This window comes from Dipodomys spectabilis, unplaced genomic scaffold, assembly GCF_019054845.1.
Source record: "Dipodomys spectabilis isolate Male_0828 unplaced genomic scaffold, ASM1905484v1 ptg000115l, whole genome shotgun sequence".
NCBI classification, from domain to species: Eukaryota; Metazoa; Chordata; class Mammalia; order Rodentia; family Heteromyidae; genus Dipodomys; species Dipodomys spectabilis.
In genome coordinates this window covers 1,709,980-1,737,768 of record NW_024870792.1, presented here as the reverse complement: position 1 = coordinate 1,737,768, position 27,789 = coordinate 1,709,980, and the positions used below count along the sequence as shown (strand labels likewise).

The 27,789-nt window shown below is 35.5% G+C and overlaps 1 protein-coding gene and 1 non-coding gene across 2 annotated transcripts in view; both read right to left on the bottom strand.

Annotated features, from left to right (window-relative positions):
* Pgap1 (post-GPI attachment to proteins inositol deacylase 1) overlaps positions 1 to 27,789 on the bottom strand; it is an 81,566-nt gene that overhangs the window by 25,563 nt on the left and 28,214 nt on the right. Inside the window, exons 6-17 of the mRNA XM_042688328.1 lie at positions 26,645 to 26,697; positions 25,515 to 25,581; positions 20,310 to 20,415; positions 19,382 to 19,437; positions 16,283 to 16,366; positions 8,510 to 8,556; positions 8,059 to 8,110; positions 7,202 to 7,279; positions 3,276 to 3,351; positions 1,094 to 1,167; positions 939 to 990; positions 190 to 256 (exon numbers count right to left, since the gene is read on the bottom strand). Coding sequence (XP_042544262.1) covers positions 190 to 256; positions 939 to 990; positions 1,094 to 1,167; positions 3,276 to 3,351; positions 7,202 to 7,279; positions 8,059 to 8,110; positions 8,510 to 8,556; positions 16,283 to 16,366; positions 19,382 to 19,437; positions 20,310 to 20,415; positions 25,515 to 25,581; positions 26,645 to 26,697 — 812 coding nt within the window. The remainder of the gene's footprint in view (positions 1 to 189; positions 257 to 938; positions 991 to 1,093; positions 1,168 to 3,275; positions 3,352 to 7,201; positions 7,280 to 8,058; positions 8,111 to 8,509; positions 8,557 to 16,282; positions 16,367 to 19,381; positions 19,438 to 20,309; positions 20,416 to 25,514; positions 25,582 to 26,644; positions 26,698 to 27,789) is intronic.
* Positions 15,434 to 15,536, bottom strand: LOC122115075. The gene has a single exon (XR_006148690.1). It is a non-coding gene; the product is annotated as a U6 spliceosomal RNA (small nuclear RNA).

Here is a 27,789-nt window from a genome sequence, read left to right as displayed (position 1 = left end):
ATGCAAGGCAAGCGCTCTACCACTGAGCTACCTTCCCAGCCCACCATATGTTATCTTAAATTATAGACATGATGATAAAGGAAATATTTTAGTAAAGTTAAAATATTTTAGTAAAAGTTATTTAAATAAATTAAGCAGGCTATCTACTTTTTTCAAAAACACCAAAGTTAAATTCTCTCATGAGCTTACTGTGCAATGGTAAGTGAATCTTCGTAAGACCAGGGAATATGAAGTTTGTAGATACTAGTAATTTCCTCTGTTAAAATACAAAAAATGAAGCATTACTCATCATGTTATATAACTTTTACAGAAGCTACTATAATATCTAACTAATGACACAATTGTCCAATTTTATGAAACATAAACAGCAATGATTATATCACATAAGAAATGATGAAGAATTTATTAAGACCTATAGAAGCTATTTGGGTATATTAAACAGATGAATCTGAATTAATTCTCTATGAAAACAAAGATATATAGTACTTTTAAAAGTAGATGTTTAAATGCAAACAGATTAAGATACATTCTATTAAGGGTGTGTATAGCTAGACACTGGTAGCTAATGCCTGTAATCCTACTCAGGAGGATGAGATCTGAGGACTGTGGTTCAAAGCCAGCCCAGGCAGGAATGTCCTTGAGACTCTTATCTCCAATTAACCACCAGAAAACCAGAAGTGGAGCTATGGCTCAAGTGGCAGAATGCTAGCCTTGAACTCAGGAACAAAGCCCAGGCCCAGAGTTCAAGCCCAATGACAGGTAAAAGCAAAAAGAAAGTGTCTATGTTCTATAGTTCCCTTGGAAATACAAACATTTTTCCTATTATCACATATTTTATATGCTTCATATAAAATATATACAAGAAAAATAAGAAAGGGAAAGTATTACCGAAAATTAGAAACCCACTGACTGATTCTTCAAATGACAATACTACTTACCTTTGACTCCGGAGCACCTGCTTACCACATTGATTTTAAAAGCTTGGTATATCTAATAGGGGTTTGACCACAAAAAACAAAAACAAAAAAATTTTACTTGCTTAGTGAAACAGTAAACAAAATCAAATCCTTCCTGTTACAGTCAGGATAGTTACCTGCCCAAAGTTCAGAAGCTCTACATTGTAGTACAGGCCACTTGTATTTAATATCACTTTCCTTGAAGATAATCCTATTGAAATGAAATAAAAGTACTATATTATTTAGACTATCAAATGATTTTTTTTTTTTTTTTTTTTTTTTTTTGTCGATCATGGGGCTTGAACTCTGGGCTTGAGTGCTGTCCCTGCGCTCTTCAGCTCAAGGTGAGCGCTCTTGAGCTATAACGCCACTTCCGGTTTTCTAGTGGTTTACTGGAGATAGGAGTCTCACAGTCTCTCCTGCCCGGGCTGGCTTTGAACCGCGATCCCCAGATCTCAGCCTCCTGAGTAGCTAGGATTACAGGCTTGAGCCACCGGCGCCTGACTCAAATGATTTTTTAAACATTTGATTCAATAACAAAACAATGCCAATAATTTTGAAATTAAAAAATTTAAGTACTTATGTATAATTTCAGAACGATATGTTTTGTTTGTGTGTGTTTCATTTACAAGCTTTTTGTTAATTCTGTACTATTACATTATTACCTATCAAGGGCTGGGAAGGTGGCTCATGCTTGCCTTGCATGCATGAGGCCCTGGGTTCGATTCCTCAGCACCACATAAACAAAAAGAAAAAAGCCAGAAGTGGTGCTGTGGTTCAAGTGGTAGAGCGCTAGCCTTGAGCTGAAGAGCTGAGGGACAGCACCCAGGCCCAGAATTCAGGCCCCATGACTGGACCCAAAAAAAAAAAAAAATAAACGTTATTACCTATCAAGTAATACAGATTCCCTTCATGGATATGGACACACATACACACACACACGCGCACACACACACACACACACATGCACACACGCACGCACACACGCACACACACTCTATATGTAAAGCATGAAGCATATCGAAAGGGCATAGGAGCCAATCTAAAAAGTGCTCCTAATACCCAAAGCTGTAACAACTTAAGCAAACGATATATAATGACAGTACTAGCTTATAACCCAATGAATAAAAATATATCTATAAGTCTATAGTGACATTAAAATAAGAGGAAGAGAAAAGACAACTTCATATCACAGGAGAATTTCAATAAATGCAAAATGTCACAGTAATATTTGCTGAAGATTAGATGAACTAATGGATGATAAAATTAGTGGGTTATGTTAAACAAAAACAGGATATTTACCTATTTTCAAAGTATCTCTACAAAGTTACTAACTTTATAGTAGAGAATCCAGCAAGCATCATCTTAATTAATCAAGAAGTCAAGATTAAAATCACTAGTAATTAGATATATTCACATCATTTTTGCTGATATATGAAATGTACATCATTTCTGTAGTAGTCTTGGCAAGGAAGTACAACCTCAGTCTAATAGTAAGAAAGTATTAGACAAACCCAAATGGAGGGATGGTCTACAGAATTACTGACCAGCACTCTTCCAAGGTTTTAAAATGATGAAAGACTGAAAAGCCTGAGAAATGGTTACATATTACAGCTGTAATAATATGAAGTACAGCTGTTACAACAAATAAAATGAGGAGAAGGAATCAGTGAAAATCTGATAAAAACAAATAGTCTGGTATTTGTGAGGTTAATTGTACCACACCAATGCTAACTTACTGTTAAAAGCCAAGGATAGTGGTGTATCCCTAACATTCAAATAATTCAAGTACTTGGGATGGTGAGGCAGGAGAGTGGTGAGTTCAACACCTGCCAAAGCTACACAGCAACATCTTGTCTCAAAGGAAAAGAAAGTATTGTGTGTATGGAGGAGACCAGCATCCAAGAAAGATGAGTGAAGGATACAAAGGAACTCTATTCTTTTCTGTAAGTTTAAAATTTCTTCAAAATAAAGCTTATAGGAAGACTTAAATTCAAACATTCATGAGTCAGATCACAATTTAACTTATAATGAAAATTTTATAGTAAGGGCAAGTATTAGTATAAATTTCACAACATAATATACACGTATACACTTGATTACTGAAAATATGATTGTGAAAAAACTCCTTTTAAAATTCACTTTTCAGAGAATGATTGCTGGCTCAGAGTTAAATGAGAATAGAATACTGAATCACATCATAGGGTATTTTAAGAACTATACTTGAAAAAAGACTGCTTCATTGCAAGTAACCGGCAAAATAAATCAGCACTCAGTTAAAAATAAAAGTTATTTTTAAGTCCCAAACCAAGTACTTACCAAAGGAAAAAAGATGAGTTACAGGAAGTTGTATGGATCTTGTCTCTTTTTTAAAGAATTCACAGTCTACAACAAACTGAAATACAAAATATTGATTTATTAAAAAATAGAATAAAACAGTAAAAGATCTTGATGTCTAAGTGGAAAAAATATATATACAGTCTTAGCTTTGGTATTAATTATTGATCATACTGTAATTCTACATTAGTTAGGCAGCAAGAAATCCTCATGGATTTGCTACACTGAGAAAACTTGCTTATAAGTTTAACTTAAATTAATTGAAATTATTAGTGTCATTCCTATAATAATTTCACAACACTTTCTTATAGTTTTATGTGTTTGTAGAAGGACATTTAAAGCACTAAGATTCAAGGATAACTCAAAATTAGGTCTGTAGATAACCAATCTGTAAATATTTTTATAGTCAACAAGAGAATGTAATGCTACTTTTTTTAATCCTACATTTGTTAAGTAACTAGTCTAAAAAGATTTTAAAAGGAATGCAAAGACTTACTGTTACTCATCTACAAATGGCTAATGTTAACTATGTGAGATTATTTCAAGCCAATGTTATTATAGAAAATAGAATAAAAGGTTTATATATGTGAAGAAAAATAAGTGACATTGCACCACTACAATTTCTGTAGTGGTATTTCTTTTTAAATAACATTTCTTAAAATCTTTAAGAAACTTTTTTCACAACTACCTGCAAGAATTGTTTCTGTAAAGCTATAAAGATAAAAAAAACCACAATGTAATCAAACTAATTTGATCAAGAGAAGCTGATATAAAAAAAAAAAAAAGGAAGAAAGAAGAACCTAAGGAATGATTCAAGTGACAGAGTGCCTACCCAGCAAACATGAACTCCTAGGTTCAAATGCAAATGCCCAGAAAACAAAGAATTCTGCTGCCCCCAGAAAGGGGAAAGTTGGTGATGCTATCTTTAGTTTCTGGCAACTAAACCTTGGATGTCTTGATACAGTGTTAGATACTCTTTTGCCTCTTGGGTAGATTTTCAAAAAAGTAAAGAACAGAGAAGGAAAAGTATAATAAACAAAACAGGAAAAGCTTGCTAAGGGCCTTTGTTTACATTCACTTCTTTTACAAGTCAAAGAAAGGGCCGAATGCTGAAGGCTCATATCTGTAGCACTAGCTACTTAGGAGGCTGAGATCTGAGGAGAGTGGCTGGAAACCAGCCAGGCGGGAAAGTCTGTGAGACTCCTCTCCAATTAACTGCCAAAACACTGAAAGTGGAGCCTATGGCTCAAGCAGTAGACTGCCACCCTTGAGCAAAAAAGCTCAGGGATTATTCCAGACCCTGAGGACCAGTTTTTATTTTTTTTAAAGGCATAGAATTAGATATTTTTTCATTAAAGAAAACAGCTATTAAAAGGCCAGAGAAATCATTTATTAAACAGAATTATTCATCAGCTTTTTACAAAGTAATTTTGGGTAAGTTATGAGTCAGGAAGTTTTTTAAAGCAATTTCCATTGTGCAGGTATTTGAAGTAACAAGATTTTTATTATTGCCTTAAAAATTTGGCTGTGCCACTAGCTTTATATAATGGAGTAAGTTTTTATTCAAAAAAGAAAGAATTTCTTGGTTTGGTTCTAAAACATACAAGGTTAAGTAAATTCCTAGTGAGTTTTTTTGTTTTGGTCAGTTGTAGGGCTTGAACTCAGAGCCTGGGCATTGTCTCTGAGCTCTTTTGCTCAGACATTTGAGCCACAACTCAACTTCTGGTTTTTTGGTGGTTAATTGGAGATAAGAGTCTCATGGACTTTCCTTCCCTGGGCTGGCTTTGAACTGTGATTTTCAGATCTCAGCCTCCTCAGTAGCTAGGATTACAGGTGTGAGCCATCAGCGCCAGGCTTTCCTAGGGAGTTTTATTTTTATTTTCTGTCAATCAAAACACTGAAGGTAAATCTATATTTTTAAATTATAGTTTTATACTCCAAGCAGTTATACAAAGGAGTTACCATTCAACCAGTTTGTAAGTACAATGCACCTTAATTGATGTGACCCCTTTCATCATCCTACCCCATAAATCCACATTTTGTATTTCTAAAATGAATATATGCAACTTTCTGGTGATGGACTATAACATAATCATGCAAAAATTATGAAAGATCTAAGTTCATTCTGAGATAGTGTTGTGTAAATGTAAAGACAGCAATGTTGTTTTCCAAAGAACAGTGAGCTATTACACATTTATTAGGCTGCTAAGTCTATTGGTAGAAATACTCAATTTAACTTCTTGGAATAACCAGAGAAGTCCTTTTCAAATTTGGGAAAGATGTTAGATTCATTCAAAACCAACTTACCTGACAGAAAAACCCTTAAAGAGAGCTTTTAGCATTGAAGATGCTGAATTACCTCTCACTTGAGCTAAGCAAAACAAAACAATGAATCCATTATAAGGTACTTAAGAGATTCAGTCTTTGAGATGACTGCAAATTACATCCCCCCTTTCCTTTTTCTAATTTCTTTTAATTTTTTTCTAATTATTTTGGCCCACAAACCTTATCAATTTTCTCATTCAAGTAACTTCCTCAAGCTTTTATGTAATGGTCACTAAAGATGGAGGATACAAAGTAAAACAGAACTTATCTGGTGGTCATTACTCTCAAAGAGTTCACAGTATGGTGATGGTAATAAAAACATGAGCCAATAAAGTATAATAGATGTAACAAATTTCTCAAAAAGTTATAAACCAAGTGACATGGTATTGAGTAAAAGGTTATTGGAGGAGTACGGAAAAGGAACAGAAGGATTATTAGGTCTGATCTTGAAGAATATTACCTGGGTTAAATGGAGAAATATAGCACAGAGGGTTTTTTAAATTCTACCTTGTGTCCTCCCCCCAAAAAATACTCTTAAAATCTTTTCTTTTTCTACACCCATTTCCCAGGACAAGCCCTCATAACCCCTGATGAAGTACCTAGTCTTTTTCTTTCTTTTTGCCTCTTATCTCTTTTTGTTAGTGCATATTAATTATACAAAATTAGCCTTTCTATTTCTATCCACTCTATACCACTAATAGTTTTTTTTCAAAATAAACGATGCAGATCCATTATTGCTTTGGTGAAAAATTTTCTAGCTTCCTTCTGCTTCCTGAATTCTATAAAGTCCTGAATTTTCTAATCAAGGCTTTTCTCCAGCATTGTTCTCTATATGGTGACTATCTTTTCAAAATTACTTACTGTTTTCCAAATACATAACATTCTTTCACACAGTTCTAGTTTTGCTTTCACTGTTCCTTTATCTTGAAATGCTAGTCCCTTTCAACCTCTTGCAATGTTATTACTACTGACTTTCTGGAATGGACCTTGAACAACTAAGAAAGTGAATTTTGAATTCTATTTCGTTTTAACTAAGTTATCTTTAAATAGCCATACATGCTAGTGATTTTGACAGTACTGTTCTGGAATGTTCAACTTACTATAAAAATCTTAACTATTCTTAAAGGCCATGTAAAATATCACCTTACTATAAAGCCAACCTTGATTCCTTCAACCAAAGATATAATTCCCTCTTGTACTGTTCATGCACTTGCTATAGTCTGGCTTTTTAAATACATATTTATGTTTTTGTTTTTTCCATTCTCCCCTTTTTCAACAGGATGACATGTAACACTATCTACTACTATACTTCTCTGCAAAATTATACAAAAAAGTACATAAGTAACAGATTCTAAAAGATTGCTAGAAAACTGGAACCAGTTCTCACTTAGACGTGAGAGACTTGGGTTTATTGTGCTTAGTTCAAGTTGGAGTAAATCATCCCAATGATTTAACAGTCATAGGTGGATCACCTATGACCTTGTTTGAGATTAAGCCCTATACAGAAAAACTAATCAAAAATCATCTTAAAATTTATTGAGTATCCCCAAAACACTATAATAAAAACCTTAACTCATGGTTACCTTACTTCCATGAATAGAAGGCACATAAACAACAAGGTGAGACAGAGATGGATAATCTTGAAGCCTTAGCATCAGAAACTAAAAAAAAGATTAAAAAGCAGCTTTTATTAGTGTAGAGATTAAGTCATGTTAAAAATAAATATTACTAATAAATATCTAGTGTTCAGTTCACCATTCACAAAAAAAACAAACATTTTATCCTGCTCAAGCCTAGTTTGCTAGTTCCATTCTCTGACACCAAAAAAAAACCCCTCAAAACAAAAACCTTATTTCAATTTTATGTCAGCTATATTTCAAAATGCCCAAATGCTTAATAACTATTGTTAAATATGCACTGCCAAAAATATTCTTTAAAATATTTCTTTGTGTAAGTTAAATGACATTTAACATACATTTAATTATGTTATATTATTTCCACATTTGTTGCCTTTCTTTGTTAATCTGGTTATTTGTTAAGATGATATTACAGTATACTGATGTCTTTCTGAGACTCCCATTTCCCTGCAACTCCTTACTTCAAAAATGAATTCTGAGTACTATATGTTATAATTTGAAGTGACTGGTCATGTCAACATACTGTCAAATTTATTTTTAAAAAGTCTACTCAACCCTTCTGGTATAGTGCCACAACAGAGATTCAGAAAGTTATTAATTTATAGTTTTTTTAAATCTCTGCAAGTAAGAATATGTATGTACCAACTGCAAGTCATTCCTTGTCACATGTATTTCTAAAGAAAAGATATGTAAAATGTAGGCTAGCAAATCAAATTTGATAAATTAATATAATGTCACATCTAAAATACCTATGGGCCCAATTAATTCCCATCTAAATATGAAAATTCAAAAGTTTAAGTTACCTTAATTGTTGGCAACAGTTCAGCTTTCCATGATAAGTCAACCCCTTGTCGGCTATGAAATAAGCATGATAACATATTAGGGGACAATTATGTTGAAGTATTGTAAAGTAAGCTTCAGAGGAAAAATAATTTACAGACTTGGAATTTATAGTAAACAGAGTTTAAGAACTCTAATATACTCAGTTCACATAGTGCCTTTGGCAAACAAAAACAAAACCTCTGACAATCAACTAGTTCTATGTTTACAAAAATCACTGGTGTATTCAGTGTTTTCCATTTCAATATTTACAAAAGTCAACAGTATATCATTTCTTTAGTTTTCACTTAAAAATCAATACTGTAATAGGGCAATAATACGCATGGAAGAATATAGGAAGTTACTCTCAAGTGCCACTTCTAAGTACTGTTTAAGAAGACTGAATAACGGAAACCCCTGGTTCAAAAGACTTACCACATGGAAGTGCTGTTTATGCAGCCAAAAATCCAACTATTTGTATCCTGTTGATTAATAAAAAATATTGTAGTAAGCATCCATGTAAAATAAGTGTCCACAGCCCATTCCTGATATCTAGGCTAGGATGAGAAGGAGCAAGGCAAACATAAAGCAGTTTGTGACTGGGTCACAGACAGGCAAAGCAGTCAGTGTAGGGTCAGCATGGGTGTGTGGGTAACTATTAACCCAATGCAGCAGTGACAGCGACAGCATAGTACCTAATAAACTGTTTCCACTGTTCAATCAAAATTTTTGGATACATTCCTTAGTTATTTCATAGTTACCTACATTGTAGTATGAGCACCTGGACACATTTTTTTTTACAATGAGAAATGCAGAGTTAGGCAATGAAAAACAATGTAAAGTGAACAAGCTTATTTTTAAAAAAGGTTAACCTAAGTGCAGTTCTTTTACCTTCCCACTTGTATTGCCACTACCAGCACAGATGCATCTACACTGAAGCACAACTCAAAAGGCTCAAGATTGGAGCAGGCTTAGAATGCGATAGAGATGACTGTGATGGCTCCTTGGGTGCTGCCTGGTAAGCCTTGCCCACAGCCCTTTTTTGTTTTGATTAACTTTTCAGATAGGATCTTTTGCCCTTAGCCTCCTCTATAATCTGGTTACCTTGCCTGTACCAAGTAGCAGGCATTACAGGTGGGAACTACCACACACCCAGCTAGCTTTTTGAGAGAGGATCTTGAGAATATTTGCCTAGGCTAGCTTCAACCTTCCATCCTATCATTGTCTCCCAAGTAGAAAGGATTATAGCCATTATATTTTCACAACACCCTATCTTTAGCTTGGGTTAATTTAAATCAATGTCATCTAAAACTTTTACTTCAAAATTTACAGAAGCAAGAACAATGTCCCAATATCTGAGTGCTAAGTCTAACTATGGACATCCTGTCAGGATAAGAAGTCCTGGAGACAGACATGTAATTGTCCTTAAAACGACACACACACACAACAACGGAGAAATCCATCTTTTTCATTTATCTAATGTTTATAAAGCCCATGTTAGGGCTGAACAACTGTAGTAACCCCTCAGGGAAAATAGTGAGTCAGTAAGAACAGTCTGTAGCCTTACGAGGCTTAAATAAAAATGTAAGACATTTCTCAAGAATAAAAATTAAAGATATTTTCCAAGAAGACAGCTGATAGGAAACAAACAAAAGTGTTATTTCTTTGCTTTTCACTACCGGCAAAAGACTTGTATGATTCTTGTATTGATGTCCTGTGCTTTCCTAAATAATAATATAACATTATAAAGAGAAGCAACAGAACAGATCTATAGCTAGGCATGGTAGCTCATGTCTGTAATCCCTGATTACTCTGGGAGGCTCAGACAGAACTGAGAATCTGAGGCTAGCCTCAGATTGTGGATCCTTTCTTTAGAAGAAACAAAAATATAGATCTACATAGCTTCCTTCCTCCACCAGTTTAACAATCTAAAGATTCAATCCGCTTTTGTAATGTTCCCCCACCATGTTGTTTTTTGTTTTCCTCTAGGGCTGAAGACCAAAGTCAGGGCTTTGTACTTGTCAGACAAGTGCTCTGCCACTGAACTAAATCCCCAGCCTCTTCCTCTTCCTCCTCCTCCTTCCTCTTCCTTTCTCTTTTTCTTCTTCATCTTCCTCTTCCTCCTTCTTTCTCCTCTCCTCCTCCTCCTTCTTCTTCATCGTGTGTGTATTTGTGTGTGTGTGTGTGTGTGTGTGTGTGTGTGTAAGAGAGACAGAGAGTCAGAGAGAAAGACAGAGAGACAGAGAAAGAAAAACAGAGAGAGAGGTGTATGTGTACTAGAGCTTGAACTCAGGGCCTAGGTGCTATCTTTGAATTTTGTTGCTCAAAATTGGAGCCACAGCTCCAATTCCTGCCTTTTTGGTAATTAATTGGAGATAGAGTCTCACAGGCTTTCCTGACTGGCTGGCTTCTAACTACAATCCTCAGATCACAGCCTCTAGAGCAGCTAGCTAAGATCCCAATGTAAGCCACTGGTGCTTGGCTATGATGTTTTTTTCTTCAGCTACTAATGGAATTAATCTCCAAAAGTAGATCTCATAAAAGTTAGAAATATTCCACACAACTGATTTCAGGGAACTCTAACATATATCAATTGATGTATACCAATATATCAATTGATATAACTTCTGTGTCAAAAGAAAAATCTCTAATTCAAAAAACACTCTTAACTAATTCAAGTACTCAAAGTCTTAGAATTTAATGAGAAACATGGTTAATGAGAAGCCAGTTGTGGTGGCTCTTATCTATAATTCTAACACTATGGGAGGCTTTAAGTAGAAGTATTACAAATTTGGGGCCAGCACGTAACATAGGAAGGCCCTGTCTGAAAAAAATAAAATGAGATGTCTCATAATTACTGATTCCCAATGTATATAAGAAAGAAAATGATACCAATCAAATAATGTTAGAGTTCTAAGATTCTGTTTACAGTCCAAGGACCAATGAAACAGAAGACCCAGCAATAAACCCACAGACCTACAGCCATCTAATATTTGATGAGGAAGCCAAAAACATAGGGTAGAGAAAAGACAGTCTCTTCAACATATGGTGTTATTAAAACTGGACAGCCACATACAGAAAACTGAAACTGCCACCATGTAATAATATCAATTCAAAATGAATCAAATACCTCAATGTGAGACCTGAAACTCTGAAACTATTACAGGAAGAAGTAGGAGAAACATTAAAACTCAGCACAAGAAGAAATTTTCCGAATAAAATTCCAAGGGTTCAGCAAATCAAAGATAGAATTGACAAGGGACTGCAAGAAACTAAGATCTTCACCAGCCATACACCAGACAATGTCCCAATATCCCAAATATACAAAGAGCTCAAGAAACAAAACTCTTGAAGAATCAACATCCCAATTAATATATGGGCAAATAAGCTAAATAGGCTTCTCAGAGGTAAAAAATGGCTGGCACATGAAGAAATGCTCAATATCTCTGGGTCATAAAGAAAATGCAAATCAAAAGAGCACTGAGATTCCATCTTACCCTAGTGAGAATGGCCATCATCAAGAATACAGAAAACAAACAAAAAACAACAGATGAATATGAGGGAAAAGGAACCCCTAATACATTTTTGGTGAAAATGTAAACTCGTACAACCATTCTGGAAAGCAAGTTAGAAATTTCTCGAAAAAACTAAACATAGGACTACCCTATTTTCCAGCAATACCACCACTGGACATTTATCTTAAAGATTACAACCAGGACACAGTAAAGCTCTTCAGCTCAAGGCTAGCACTCTACCACTTGAGCCACAGCGCCACTTCCAGCTTTTTTCTTCTTGCTTATGTGGTGCTGAGGAATCAAACCCAGGGCCTCATGCATGCAAGGCAAGCGCTCTACCACTGAGCCACCTTCCCAGCCCTCTCCCTGAGCTTTTTAACTCAAGGCTAGCACTCCACCAACTGAACCAAAGCTCCACTTCTAGCTTTTTGATGGTTAATTGGAGATGAGATGTCTGGGCTGGCTTCAAACTGTTGCTCCTCAGAGTTCAGCCTCCTGAATAGATAGGATTTCAGGTATAAGCCACTAGCATCTGTCTACAAAATGGAATTTTACTCATTCATTAGGAAGAATGATATCACACCATTTGCAAAGACATTAATGGACCTGGAAAAAATTATGTTAAGTGAAGAGAGGGCCAGAGAAACAATAGACACATCTTTCTTTCTTTCTTTCCTTCCTTCCTTCTTTCTGTTGGTCGTGGGGCTTGAACTCTGGGCCTGGGTGCTGTCCCTGTGCTCTTCAGCCTAAGGCGAGTGCTCTACCTCTTGAGCCACAGTGCCACTTCCCATTTTCTAGTGGTTTATTGGAGATCAGAGTCTCACGGACTTTTCTGCCCATGCTGGCTTTGAGCCAAGATCCTCAGATCTCAGCCTCCTGAGTAGGATTACAGGCGTGAGCCACCAGCATCCAGCACATGTTTTCTTTCATATGTAGAAGCTAGATCTAATTTATAAGTATACAAGATAACACATTACCAGTTTGTATGAAAGCAAACACAAATGTATTAATCAAAGTGTGGTATATACAGGGGAGAATTCAAATGATCTAATTCCTTACAAAAAAAACTTTAAAATAATTAAATGAGAGACTGGAAACTTTATAATGAATGAATCATGCTGCTACTGCCTAAACCTTCTGATAATTCTTTATGTCATTAATGTGATTTTATGTACCTATTGACAAGACACAGGAGTACACAGTTCTACTTATAAATATTCCATTTACATGCCAGATGCTAGTGAATGGCACATGCCTATAATCCTAGCTACTCAGGAAGCTGAGATCTGACAACTACAGTTCAAAAACAGCCTGGGGAGGAAAGTCCATAAGACTCTGATCTCCAATCAATCACCAAAAGACTAGAAGTGGGGCTGGGAAGGTGGCTCAGTGGTAGAGCGCTTGCCTTGCATGCCTGAGGCCCTGGGTTCGATTCCTCAGCATCACATAAGCAAAAAGAAAAAAGCCGGAAGTGGCGTTGTGGCTCAAGTGGTAGAGCGCTAGCCTTGAGCTGAAGAGCTGAGGGACAGCGCCCAGCGCCCAGGCCCAGAGCTCAGGCCCCACGACCAGATCCCCCCCCCCCAAAAAAAAAAGACTGGAAGTGGAGCTATGACTCAATGTAGAATGTTAGCCTTGAGCAAAAAAGGTAGGGGCAATGTCCAGGTCCTGAGTTCAATTCCCAGGACTAACATACACACACAGACCCACAGACCCAGAGCCCCCAACACACACACACACATCCCACTAACAAAAAAGTTCATTCAAATCTAATTGAGAATCTAGACTTAACTACCAGCTTACAGAAAACATAGGTGATAAAGATACATATTAAAAGATACAAGCCTGGCACCGGTGGCTCATGCCTGTAATCCTAGCTACTCAGGAGCCTGAGACCAGAGGATTGCAGTTCAAAGCCAGCCTGGGCAAGAAAGTCCGTGAGACTCTTATCTCCAATAAACTACCAGAAAGTGGCACTTTGGCTCAGTGGTAGGGCACTAGTGCTGAGCTGAAGAGCTGAGGGATAGCGTCAAGGCCCAGAGTTCAAACACCATGACCACCACCAACAACAGAAAAGACACCACAAGACTAAGCATGTTCAGAAACTCAAGCTTATAATTCTAGATACTTGGGAGGCAGAGTCAGATGACTGAAGTTTGAAGTCAGCTTGGACATGAAAAATACCTGAAATTCTATCTCAACCAGTGCCTTGGCATGGTGGCACATCCCTGTTACCTTGTTATTGGGGTAAGCACAGTGCCTGGGTGCAGTGGCATACATCTGTCAGCTCCAGCTATGTGGGGGAGCATAAGTAAAGCAGGACCGTACCTCAAAAATAACCAATGCAAAAAGGAGCTAGAGGTCTGGCTCAAGTGGTGGAGAGCCTGTTAGCAAGCACAAGTACTCCCCTGACCCTTCAAAAGAATTAATACTCACACTTGACTAAATTCAGAGTATAATTCTGTGGAATATATAATCCATTTTCTTGAGTGGCTTACAAAAAACTATTACTATAAGAGACCTAAAAATCCATAAAAAAATAAAGATAATGCATACATTTTGTTTAGATCTTGACTCAAATAATTTAACATAAAATTTAGAGGAGCTAAGGAAAATTAGCTTTGGTTAATTAAATCTAATGAACTGGCTATCAATGACATAAAGTAATTACACTTTATCTGTTAGATGAAATAATGTTAACATCATATATAAAATCTGTATCTGATTTAAAAACACTGAATTATTTATGAGTGAAATAATAAAGTGCCTTGAGTTTACTTTAAAAATGTTTTAGACCAAAAATGTGTGAAGAATAAATGAACAATAGTAGACTGTTGATAATTATTAAAATTGGGTATTCATCTCTGTACTTTCACTCTACTTTTACAATTTAAATTTGAAAACTTTTTTTCAATCAGTCCTGGGGCTTGAACTCAGGGCCTGGGCACAGTCTCTGAGCTTCTTTTGCTCAGGGCCAGCACTCTACCACTTGAGCCACAGTGCCACTTCCAGCTTTTTCTGTTTATGTGGGACTGAAGAATCAAACCCAGGGCTTCATGCATGGCAGGCAAGCACTCTGCCACTAAGCCACATTCTCATCCAGAAAACATTTTTTTTTTTTAAATTCACCACATTACTTAATGGTTCACTATTACTCACAGACATCAATACACAAAAGGGAATCTTGCATCAGCCAAATGGATAATTAATACTTTGGCAAATGTTTTTCTCAATATAACCCATAACTTGATTATTAATATTAAGTAAATGTGGATATTTAAAACCACCACTTTCACGGTCAGATTCTCCTTGTAATTTCATTAAAAGATAGTATTCTTTGGCACTATAACTGAAGTGACTGACTACTATCTTATATACTATGTATCAGATGGCAATATCTACCAGCCAAGTGCTATGCTAGATCTGGCTTCTAAAAGATATAAACAAACTGGGCTTGGTGGTGTATATCTATAATTCCAGTTACTCAGGAGGCTGAGGGAAGAGGATCTCAAGTTCATAAAGGCCAACATAGCAAAACCTGATCTCAAAAAAATAAATAGTACGAAAAAATCACAAAAAAACTAATAAAATAGAGAAGGAATTAAGTTATGAAAGATGCAAATAAAGTGAAGAATCCTGAAACATAAACCAAACAATAAGATGCATAACAGAGGAAAAATAACCACAATTGCAGAGGAAAAAATCCTTAAGGTAAGCAATGATAGCAAATTATGAAACTATTAATTAGTCATTTCTAGTACAAACACAAAGTGTGCTATAGCATCTAACATGTTGGGCTGGGAAGGTAGCTCAGTGGTAGAGCGCTTGCCTAGCACCTAACATGTTAAAAAAGATGGAACATTTCACAAATCTATATGTCATTCTTCACAAGAGCAATGCCAATTTCCTCTGAATCATTCCCACTTTAGTATATATGCATCCAATAGTTTTTCAAACAGTATCTATCACAGTGGTTGTTAAAAAGAAACATAAATCATTACTTTGATATTGTATGTCCAGATTGTATTGTACAGTGACTCTCCTGTCTTCAAGAATATTTGGTATCAGCCAAGCTCCAGTGGCTCATGCCTAATCCTAGCTACTTAAGAAGCTGAGATCTGAGGAACTCAGTTCAAAGACAGGCTGGGTAGGAAAGTTTGTGAGATTCTTATTGCGAATTAACTATCAAAAAGCCAAAAGTAGAGCTATGGCTCATGTACTGGAGTGCAAAGCTCAGGGATAGCATTACAGGCCCTCAATGCAGGCTCTAGGACAAGTATAGGGAGAAAAAAAGAATACTGGGTATCAAAAATACCTCAAATTCTAGTATGCAAGCTAGTGAAAATCAGAATTCATTTTACAAAATCCTATGAAAGAACTTCACTTAAGTATGCTTATTCTTTAAAATATAAGGAGCTTCAGAATTAAGGAGATTTTTAAGTTCAATCCCTTTATCCTGAATATAGTGAAACTAAAACAAATGTGAAAATCAAAATTAGAAATAAAGGTATTATACTCTCAGTTACAGAAAAATTTCTGGGATTAATACTTTCCTACCAATACATGGGTATAAACATATTCTATTAGTTTAATTTAATAGTAACAGTTAATAGCTAGGTCAATTAGATACTAGTTGAAAATTCAAAATTTGAATAACAATCTTTCAAACTTACATAAAATATAGCAATTATCTTACCAGCATGGTGCTCTGACAGTAGACATGAGTGTAGATTTTTCTATGATTTGCAAGAGGAAATGTAAAGTATATCTTATCAGATTCCTAAAAGAGAAAGAGAACACTCAATACTGTATTCAATACTTAGCACCATGTAAGGAGTACATAATTTCATCACTCAAAATGTATAGAGAAAGATCTAGAGACATGTTCTGAAATGGTGCCTGCCTTGCACCTGCAAGGCTTTGAGTTCAACCCAAAGAAAAAAATTATATAAATCAAATGATTACTTATCCTATTCTTAGTGTTATTAAAAACCCATGTTTTAAGAATGGAGGGAAAAGGATACATAAGATAAAGAGATGATATCTAAATTCTGCAGTCCTGAAATTATTTTGGAACTATTAATAGTAATACAAAATTGTTTTGTGATATTTGACCTTTCAGTTTCAATAACATATTCTGTCTACTGAAAAACCCTAGAAATGCCAACCCAGTAACCACAAACATCTCTCGTGCCAGATTTGGTTCTGCTATACCACTTCCCAAACAAAAGAAATAGTTCCAGCACCTAATAAGCATGATGGCTCATGCCTATAATCCTAGCTACCTACTATGGAAGTGGTGGCTGGAAAGACTGCAGTTTGAGGTCAGCAGGAACAGTTTGTGAGATAACATTTCAGTCAATAGTTGGATGTAGTGGTTGCGCTAGTCTGGTCTGGGCTAATGCAATACCCTATCTTCAAAATAACTAAAGCAAAAAGGACTGTGAATGTGGCTTAAGTGATGAGTACCTGCCTTGCAACCACAAGACCCTTAGTTCAATCCTCAGTACAATTAAACAAGAGAGAGAGAGAGAGAGAGAGAACTAGGTCTTAAAGAAATAGTTAATCTATCCTCTAAAGCATTAAATGTACAAAATGAGCTGACATACTGTCATTTTGGACAGTAAGAAAATTATTAAGAAAAACAAAGAATCAGAGCCAAACTTGAAGAGGCTGTTGATGGTCAAACAATTTTAGTACCAATGGGATGAAATGCAAATATATTTAAGTACATGAGTTCATAATAACAATGGGAGGAACCCCCTAAGAATCATTCACAGTGGATGTTAATGAACCAACCCACTATTTTGATAACCAATAAATGTAAGGTAAAACTGAAAACCCCAAGCAATCATTCATTTCCTTTATGATTTCTCCAACTTTTGCCAAATTTAGTAGATGACAGGAAATTTTTCCTATGTAGTTTCCCAGTTAATAACTGAAGGAATAATAAGCTAGTATCAGTTTTGCATCCTCCTAAATAAATTAATAGTTCAGATACTCCCCATTAATAGTACTAGCATCACAAAAAGAGACTGTCAAGCAAAAACAAAATCTAAAGAAAACCCTGGTTCTTATTAAGTATCTAGATCCACCTATTAAATCATAGGATAGGTTGAATGGTCACAGGAATGCAGTCAGCAAAATCAAGGTGTATAATAGGAAGGCAATGAAACAGAATGGGGGAGTGGTACAAATGCAGGAAGAAAGGGTGAGCAAATGCAGTCATTATAACTGATCTACATTAAGTAAAAACTGAATCATATGGGAAGGGGAATAATGGAGAACAATCAATGGAAGGAGTGACACTGATCAAGATGCATTGTATTAATACTCTGACTTATGGAACTGAAACTGTACAACTACTAAATAAGTAAATAATGATAATATAAAATTCTATCACACAAGCCGGGTACCAGTGGCTCATGTCTGTAATCCTAGCTACTCAGGAGGCTAAGATCTAAGGATCGAAGTTCAAAGCCAGCCCAGGCAAGCAAAGTCTGTGAGACTTTTATCTTCAATTAACCAACAGAAAACTGGAAGTCATGCTGTGACTCAAGTGGTAGAGTACTAGCCTTGAGCTGAAGAGCTGAGGGACAGTGCCCAGGCCCAAAGTTCAAGCCCCATAACTGACCAAAACAAAAACAAAAACATTAAAAACAATTCTATAACACAAATCAATGTAGTTTTGTCAACAAGTAAGTTTCAAGGAAAAATAAAGGCAGAAAAAGTATTAAAGAGGACAAGAAACTTATCAATCAATCAATAATAATATTTAAGCCTTTCTAACAAGCAAATGAAAAACAAAAAGAAATAAATTATTGATAAAATTAATTTGGGGAGGGGAAAGAAAATAACAAAATGCTGAAATAAGGATACAGGTTGACCCATTATAACAATGAGATGTACAAGATACTGTTGAAAACGAACTTTACAACTGTTGAAAATGAACTTTACAACTTCAGGGTTTGGAGGGGGGGAAGGATTTGGGAAAGTGGAAGGAAAGGGATGGTAGGGGAAAAACAAAGGAGGGAGTAACAATGCTCCATAGGAAATGTACTCATTACCTTACTCATGTAATTGCAACCCATCTGTACAGTATCTTTACAATAAAAAATATATATTAAAAAGGCCAAAAAAACCAAATGAATAGGCATTTACTATTAAGGAATTATTAAATTATGGAAAAATAATGTGAGTATCTTTTTATAGTATTTATCAAAGGATAATTACTATCATAAATACTATAAAATTATAAATTTATTAGAAATAAATTAAAAATTATAATTTTATAATATTTAAATATATAATTTTCTGTTGATAGATACTATAGTATTTATAGCATTTATTGTTCAGTTTTTCTAGTTTATCAATAATTTATTTTTCTTTTTCATTTGCTTGTTGAAATACTATAGTATTTAAATACCATAACCAAGTATTAATGGCTCATACCTGTAATCCTAGCTACTTAGGAAGAAGGGATTATGATAGTCAAAGCACAAGGCCAGCAAAGGTATAAACTTAAAAGCCATGTCATTCAGTCTCTCAATCAGTAGCTAGATGCAGTGGTGTACCTATCATCCAAGCCACTTGGGATATATAAATTGCCTAATCACTGTTCTGGCTGGTTCAGGCCATATTGGTAAAATAACAAAGGCAAAAAGGGGTGAAGTGCCTGCCTATCAAGTGTAAGACTCTTGAGATCAACCCCCAGTACTACCCAAAGAAAAAAACGATAAATACAGTAATAGTATTGAATTTAAAAACCAAAACAAAACATTGATGGAATACTTACATTGTAAGCCACATAGGTCCATCTGGACACTTTTACTGGAACCCACATAGATGTCCCTTAAAGTAAAGAAAATTATTTTATTTACCTGGTTTTGTTTTCATATTAGGTAATTGTTTTAGAATTTGATGAAATCTTTGTTACTAAAAAAGCAGTGGTTTTTTTCAATTGGATGTTATAAATAAAAAATTGCTAGCCAGGCACTGGTGATTTATGCCTGTAATCCTAACTGCTGAGGAGGATCATGGTTTGAAGTCAGTCTAGTTAGAAAACGTACATCAGACTCTTATTTCCAATTAACCAGGGGGAAAAAAGTCCAAAGTGAAGCTGTGATTCAAATGGTAGAGTACCAGCCCTGGACAAAAAAGCTAAGAGGACAGCACCCAGACCCTGAATTCAAGCCCCAGTACTAGCACACATACAAAAGAACATACCCACTAGCATTAGGTATCGAAGTATTATAAATCTACTTTGCTTCTTTAACTCTAAGAAATTACTAGTAGAAATAAACATTATACTTCCCAAGACATTTAATTAACATATAATAAGTATTATATTGAAAAACAAAAGTTATCAGCAAAAGATAAGCTCATAATCCAAAAGAAGATTGAGAAAATAATGGCACTAAGAAACTGAAAAGTATTACCCACAACACAATTCCAATTTTCTGACAGAAAAATGGGGACATTTAACTCTAAAAGCTGTCTAGTTACAGTACAAATTCCTATCAGCATCTTACAACTTGCTTTTTATTAATGATTAATATAGTTCCTTATCAAACCAAGAACCACATCTGCACTATGATAGGTAAATTAGAAAACTACAAGGATAATACTTCAAGTGCCAAAGCTTCAAGACTTTCTGCTAATAACAAGCTTAGCTAAAACAATAATGAATAACTGTTTAAAATTAAAATATTATCGCTACCAACCTGTCAAGTCAGAAATTATTGCTGGATTTTCCTCAAAATGTTTTGCTGGGTGTCTTATAAAGTGATGATTCAAAACAGACAATTTCTTCTTGGAATTCTGAGTTATCTAGAAGAATGATGGCATATTCTGCATCATTTGACATCATGATAGTTCAATTATTCAATAATGTTTCAAGTAATAATGACAAATTCAACATTTATTCTGAGCCAGGCACTTTTTATAAACCCTTAGCATGTCAATGGCTCTAATCATAACAAGAACTCTGCATTTTAACTTTGAAGAAACTAAGGCAGAGAGAAATTAAGGTATATAGCTATTAAAAAGAGTTGGAATTGGCTCTAGATATCCATCCTTTTAATCATTGTGCAATAATATGTCTCAAGTAACAGGAATAAAACATTATAAAGATGTATAAAATTAGTCAGGCATGATAACACATACCTGTCACCCAATCACTTGGGTGGCGTAGGCAGAAAACAATGAGTTCAAGGCCAGCCTACTAAATAAATATATAGAAAAAACCAAGGGCTAGGGATACAGCTAAATAGGAGAGCCCTTGTCTAGCATGTGTAAGGCTCCAGGTTCAGTCCCTCTCAGCATAAAAAAGACAGAGTCAAAGGAAACTTAAGAGATATTATGAACTAGCGACGGGGGAAAAAAAAGGCTTTAGTAAAATTAATCTTAAGTACAAATTTAAAAGGAAAATATCTATCTGAAATACTCCTGTTCTTAACTGATTGGTAAAATTTTTCTCTTTCTTCTTTCTTTTATCCTAACAATAGAAAGCTGACAACTTATCAGCTCTTTCCTTTAATTAAAAAAAAAAACTGTACTAAGATATAAAATTCACTTGTATTCAATCACTATTCAACCCTTTTTTTTCAGCCCATCATTTGCTTGAGCATTTCTAACTTGTCACATTATAAGACAGAACATTGTGATCTGAGCAACTCTTACCAGGAGAATGCTCTACCTTAGTCAGAGTAACTCAAGAACTCCTTGTTAATTTGGTATCTTAGACTAGAGGATGATTCTTCAGAAACTCTGAGACACTATTATGTCCCCTAATGAAACATTTCTCCTGCAGATTAAGCAATTTTAAGCACATCAACTCTTTTATGGAATTTTTTAGAAGTATTTCCTTCACTATCTTGATTTCCTCCTCTGAATAAACTCAAGGTTACTGATGTTCTCCTTAAAATATGGAATATGAAACAGGATATAGTTTTCTATATCTGTGTAACTGGAGTATAGGATGGGTCTTTTCTTGCCTTTGCATCATCTATTAAACTAAATAAGGTTTAAGTTATAGTTGTCCTGTACATATATGTACATGTTCTGCTCTCCTCCAGACTACATGCTTCAGAATAAGGAATTATAGCTTCATTTTAAACTTTTCTGGTATTCAGTCCACTAAACACAGAGTATCCATGGAGGATTGGCTCTACGACTTCCTCATCAGACACCACAATATGCAGATGTTCAAGTCTCTTGGACAAAATGGAGTAGCATCTGTATATAACCCATCCATGTACATCCCTCCATATACTTTAGTCTCTCTATTACTTACACATTACTTATTACATTACTTAGTGTAATGTAAAGATTACATAAATAATTGGTATACTGTTAGGTTTAGAGAACAATGAAAAGTTTTGTGTAGACAAAATTTTCCCCAAAATTTCTTCAATCTGTGTTTGGTTGAATCTGTGCCTGTGGTATCTATCCATGGACGCAAATACTACCTATAGTTAAACAGAACTGTGTAAGCTGTTTGTTTTACTGCTTGGGGCAGAGGTACAACTATATATGGCCCAAGGATGCTGAAATTATGTGGTCTGGCTGGGCCAATGCAAGTTTTGTTTACAGCAAAAAAATTTCAGTACTAGCTAAGGTCAAACACTCTAAATGGCTCTTGTGAGAAAAAGGTTTCCTGCCCTGTATTAACAGACTATCAGAACATGAGTATAACAGCATTCTGAACATTCACACATAGAGAATAAAGGAGGATGTTTTTAGGAGAGGCTCACAATGGCTCAATAGCTATGTGCATATGATCATATAAATGATGCTTATGGAAATAAACTCCAAGAAATGGAAACAAGAGGATTTTTTTTATTGTACTGTGTGCAATTGTGTCTCCCCTCCTCCTTTTTTTTCCTTTGGTTTTAATGTATTCTTTGTCATGTATATAAGTTTACCAGATTTGGGGGAAGGGGTAAGCACAGAAATGGCTGGATAAAGGGTGAACCAATTCAGAAGTGATACTAGACACTATGTTGGAAATGAACTATACAACTTGGGGAGCGAGGTCAGGAGGAGGAAAACTGGGAAAAAATGAGGGAGGGGGCAACACTATTCAAAAAGAAACGTACTCATTAGCTGACTTATGTAACTATAACCCCTCTGTACATCATCTTTACAATAAAATTTAAATTAAAAAGACATTAAACAGCTCTAGTTAAGTTTGCTCAACAGAACTTAGGTTTATAATGTTTCATAAACAGTATTTTATTTTGAGTACTTTCAGTGTAGCTACTAAAAACTCCATATTTGCATTTAAAAATTTCTATAAAGTAGCCAGGTGCCAGTGGCTTACACCTATAATCCTAGCTACTCAGGAGGCAAGATATGATTATTCCAGTTCAAAGCCCAGAAGACAAAACTGAGACTCATTTCCAATTAACTAGCAAAAAGCTGGAAGTGAAGGTGTGGTTTAAATGGTAGAGCACCAGCCTTGAGTAGAAAAAAACTAAGCAAACCTACAGGCCAAGTTCACAGTGCTCTATTGGTACAAAAATAAAATACCTATAAAGTATTAAGACCTGTATGCATTAAGAATCTGTATGCATCAAAATTTGCCAGGCATTAGTGGCTCACACCTATAATCCTAGCTACTCAGAAGGCTAAGATCTGAGGATCATGGTTCAAAGCCAGCCTGGACAGGAAAGTCCATGAGACTCTAATCTCCAAAAAACCACCAGAAAACCAGAAGTGGTGCTATGGCTCAAGTGGTAGAGTGCTAGCGCCTTGAGCTGAAGAGCTGAGGGACAGTTCCCAGGCCCAGAGCTCAAGACTATTTACCTATCTATATTCATTAAGAATAAAAATTTATTATGTACTAGTATTAAAGTTTTCTCATCTGTGGAGTTACTCCAAAAACATGGTTTGGTTTAGTTTTTTGCATAATTTTTAAAAGAATATATATTTCTATCTGAGGTACTCCGGTTTAGTTTTTCCTAATTTACCAAATGTTAACCTCAATACCAACTGTTCTTACACTTTTTAATCAATTTTATTATTATATCTAGTTGTACTCAATCTTAAGAAACAAAAACAAAAAAAATCTGCAACTTTATACTTTATTTTCCAAAAGGAGAAACCAGAGTATAGTTCTCAAAACATATTTCTAATAGTAATATTCTGCAAGATGACCCAAGGCAGACTGTTTAAGAAAAAAAAATGGTAATTGTTTCCTAATTCACAGGGGAAAAAAAAGTAAATAAGAATTCCGCTGCTGAAATAGTTGGTGCCTGTCACTGTCTGCTAGCAGGCAAGAAAGCGAAGAGTAACATGATGTTCTGTAAACAGGATGATTTCTATTTGTACTATTAATTGAGCTCTTCTAGTTTGAAGAATGTATCCTGTGAAATCTCATCAAGAAAAAAATAAACTTGCAAAACTACACAATTTAAGGACTTGATGTATATATTTTGATCATATCAGAAAGCCAAAAACATGTTTTAAAAACATGGTTCAAAAGTATCTAATAAATTAGATTAAGATTTTTGTGATATATTACTAAGAAAAAAATACCATAAAGTAGTTTCTAATAAGTATTTCTCTTAAGTTAAAAGTAAAAGCTAGAAGAATGCTGGATGCTGATAACTAATGCCTATAATCCTAGCTACTCAGGAAGCTGAGATCTGAAGATTGCAGTTCAAAGTCAGCTCAGGCAAGTAAGTTCATGAGACTCTTATCTCCAACAAACTACCTCCCCCCACAAAAAAAGCCAGAATTCAGAGCTCTGACTTAAGTGGTAGAACCCTAGCCTTCAGCAAAAGAAGCTCAGGAATAGCACCCAGCCCCTGAGTTCAAGGCTAGGATCAGCCAGAAAAAAAGTAATAATAATAATAGTTTTTTTTAAAGCTAGAACAACATGTTTCAAACTTTTAAACAGTATGAGAACTGAGGTAAGGGGCTTGGGAAGGTGGCTCAGTGGTACAGTGCTTGCCTTGCATGCATGAGGCCCTGGGTTCGATACCTCAGCACCACATAAGCAGAAAAAGCTGGAAGTGGTGCTATGGCTCAAGTGGTAGAGCGCTAGCCTTGAGCTGAAGAGCTGAGGGACAGTGCCCAGGCCCAGAGTTCAAGCTCCACAACCGCCAAAAAAAAAAAAAAAAAAAAGAACTGAGTTAAGATTCAATGTAATCTTTCACATTTCCATGACAGTCTATGAATTATAACAGTGGTCAAAGTGTTATGAGAAAAAAATAAAGATCTTCATTTCAGAGCTAATTAAAATTGAAATAAGATAGAGGCTTCTATCTATATCAAAGTAACAAAATGTATTCAATCTATCATTGCTTTAAGAAAAACTTTCACTTTGGTGAACATAGGTGGGTCCTCCTAGCTACTTGGGAGGATGAGAACAGGACCATAGTTCAAGGCCAGCTCAGGTAAAAATTTTCCAGAACCCTTATCAAACCATAGCTGGACAAGATGGCATATGTCTGTCATCTCAAGCTGAATGGGAGGCTAAGAGCGAAAGGACTGAGGTTCCAAGCCAGCCAGAGCAAAGAAGTCCACATAGGGAAGTTGGACGTGGTGGTTATGTGCCTGTCATTCCAGTAAGGACAAGAAGCCAAACGAAGGTAGGTATATCTTGGCTCAGACATGTGCCTAGGGAGGAAATGAGACCCTACAGCAAACATTACCTGTGAAAAAAGGGCTGGGGAGAGACTCAAATGACCGAAAAAAGAGAAGTTGGAAGTTATCAAGGGAGAGGGATTCTTGAATGCCCATTATAAACATGAATTGGTGGATACAAGAACTGTGAGTACATATTTAGCTGGAACTGATGGAAGATTCTAGTTTGTTTGAAGACTTTTTTTTTTATAAATTCTCAAAAAGCTAATAAATTTATGGAAGCATGAAAAAAAAGCTTTCAATTGCTAAAACAATTTTAATTAAAAAATACATACTTGTTTAGTATCAGCATCAATAAGGTCAAAGAATGCTCGAACTGTAGTCAATTGCAGTTGTTTACACCTAAAGAATAAAGTATTGCAAAAGAAACTTTATTGAAACACCTGCTTTTGATCCCAGTATGCAAAATTATATTATTTTAGTGAAACATGAGTTTCTTTCAATGTTATGAAATAAATAGTAACTATCATTCTTAGTAACCATATGAAATAAAGCAAATTAAATCTTTCTGGATGATTGACAGTAGAAATGTCCTTCTGTCATCTCTGAGCCTGTCCCATTTGTATATGCTGCACTGTGTAGTTCTTACAAACACGACTGCTTGCACAGCCAGAGAAAGGTCAAAAGAAAATCTTTAGTCTGAAACACATGGAGGTAGACACTAAGTCTATACTTTTTTACCCACATTTAATCTCTTACACTCTACCTATATTAAGAATAAACCTAATTCATAGTTGATTCTCATGCACTGCTGCTCAGGTCAGTCATGGCTGTATTAAGTACATCTGTGTAATAATAATTGGCTAGGTTCCCAAAAAGTCCCACAAGGAGTACAATTGACTCTACCCAACTTTGACACAATAAAATTTTAGTATTTGATGCTAGCTTCATTTGGGATGATACAACTGTTTTTTTGTTTTTTGTTTTTTTGGGGTTTTTTTGGCGGTCATGGGGCTTGAACTCTGGGCCTGAGCACGTCCTTCAGCTCTTCAGCTCAAAGCCAGAGCTCTACCACTTGAGCTACAACGCCATTTCCGGTTTTCTGGTGGTTTAGCAGAGATAAGAGTTTCATGGACTTTCCTGTCCGGGCTGGCTTTGAACCACAATCCTCAGATCTCAGCCTCCTGAGTAGCTAGGATTACAGGCATGAGCCACTGGCGCCCAGCACAAGTAGTTTTTTTAAGAGAGGATGTTATAGATTGTCAAGGGATATAGACTGCCAATGGAATCTTGGCTATCTATAAAAAAAAGAACCAAATATACACTTCTAAGCCCTTATATTAATCTTTTTCCCATAGACATATTCATTAATGAATCAAGTACTAAGAAAGCTAATAAATAAGTAGATGCACTGATAAGAAAAAAAGGACCATGACAAATTGCCAAAAAAGTTACATTAACTTACCACACAATGGAGAGATGATCTGTTGAGACCCAAGTTTTAGGCACTGCTGAACTCTAAAAGGAAAGAGAAAAAATTAAACTCAAGTACATTTATTACTCTTTGAAAGTTCATAAAATTCTTATAAGTGAATATTTAGAAACGCATAGCATTAGTTTGCTATCTTATGATATGTAGGTATTTCAAAATGATATATTAAGTTAAAATGATAGTCTTACAAAAATGTAACCTACACATAAGCTAGAATATGCCAGTAATCCACACAGAAGGCTTTCCAAGAAAGGCATATTACCGTTCAAACTGGTATCTTTTCATACCACCTAATGACTTTTCTGTAAATAGCTTTTTACATAGAATTTAATTTTGTTCTTCATGACATCTTTCTGCACCAGCAAAGATATATGAGCTGTCATTATCAGAACTGTCAATGCAGAATAAAAACACAGAAGACTAACAGCAAGGATGCAAGAAAAATCAGAGGTCTAAAATGCCTTTTTTGTTGTTGTTGTTGTTGGTCATAGGGCTTGAACTCTGGGCCTGAGAGTTGTCCCTCAGCTCTTCAGCTCAAGGCGAGTGCTCTACCACTTGAGCTACAGTGTCACTTCTGGTTTTCTGGTGGTTTATTGGAGATAAGAGTTTCACAGACTTTCCTGCCCGGGCTGGCTTTGAACCACAATCCTCAGATCTCAGCCTCCTGAGTAGCAAGGATTACAGGCGTGAGCCATTGGTGCCCGGCTTAAAATGTCTCTTTAATAGAAGAACAAAAACAGTATGTATAAGTCCAAGGAATCATTGCCATTCTTGTACTCTGTAAAAAAATATCTCTAGGTTCTAGTTTTCTTACTTAAATTTAAAATCACTTGATAGATTGAGAAGTTACTGCTGATGGTTTACTAAAATAATCAGATAGAAACCAGGCACTGGTGGTACACACTTAAAATCCTGGCTATTCAAGAGGCTAAAATCTGAGAATCTCAGTTCAAATCCAACCTGGGCAGACAAGTCTGAGAAACTCTTTTCTCCAAATAACCAGTAAGAAACCAGAATTAGAGTCATGGATCAAGGGGTAGAACGTCAGCCTTCAGCAAAAAAGCCAAGCTAGAATGCAAGGCCCTGAGTTCAAGCCCAATATTGGGGGGAAAAAAATC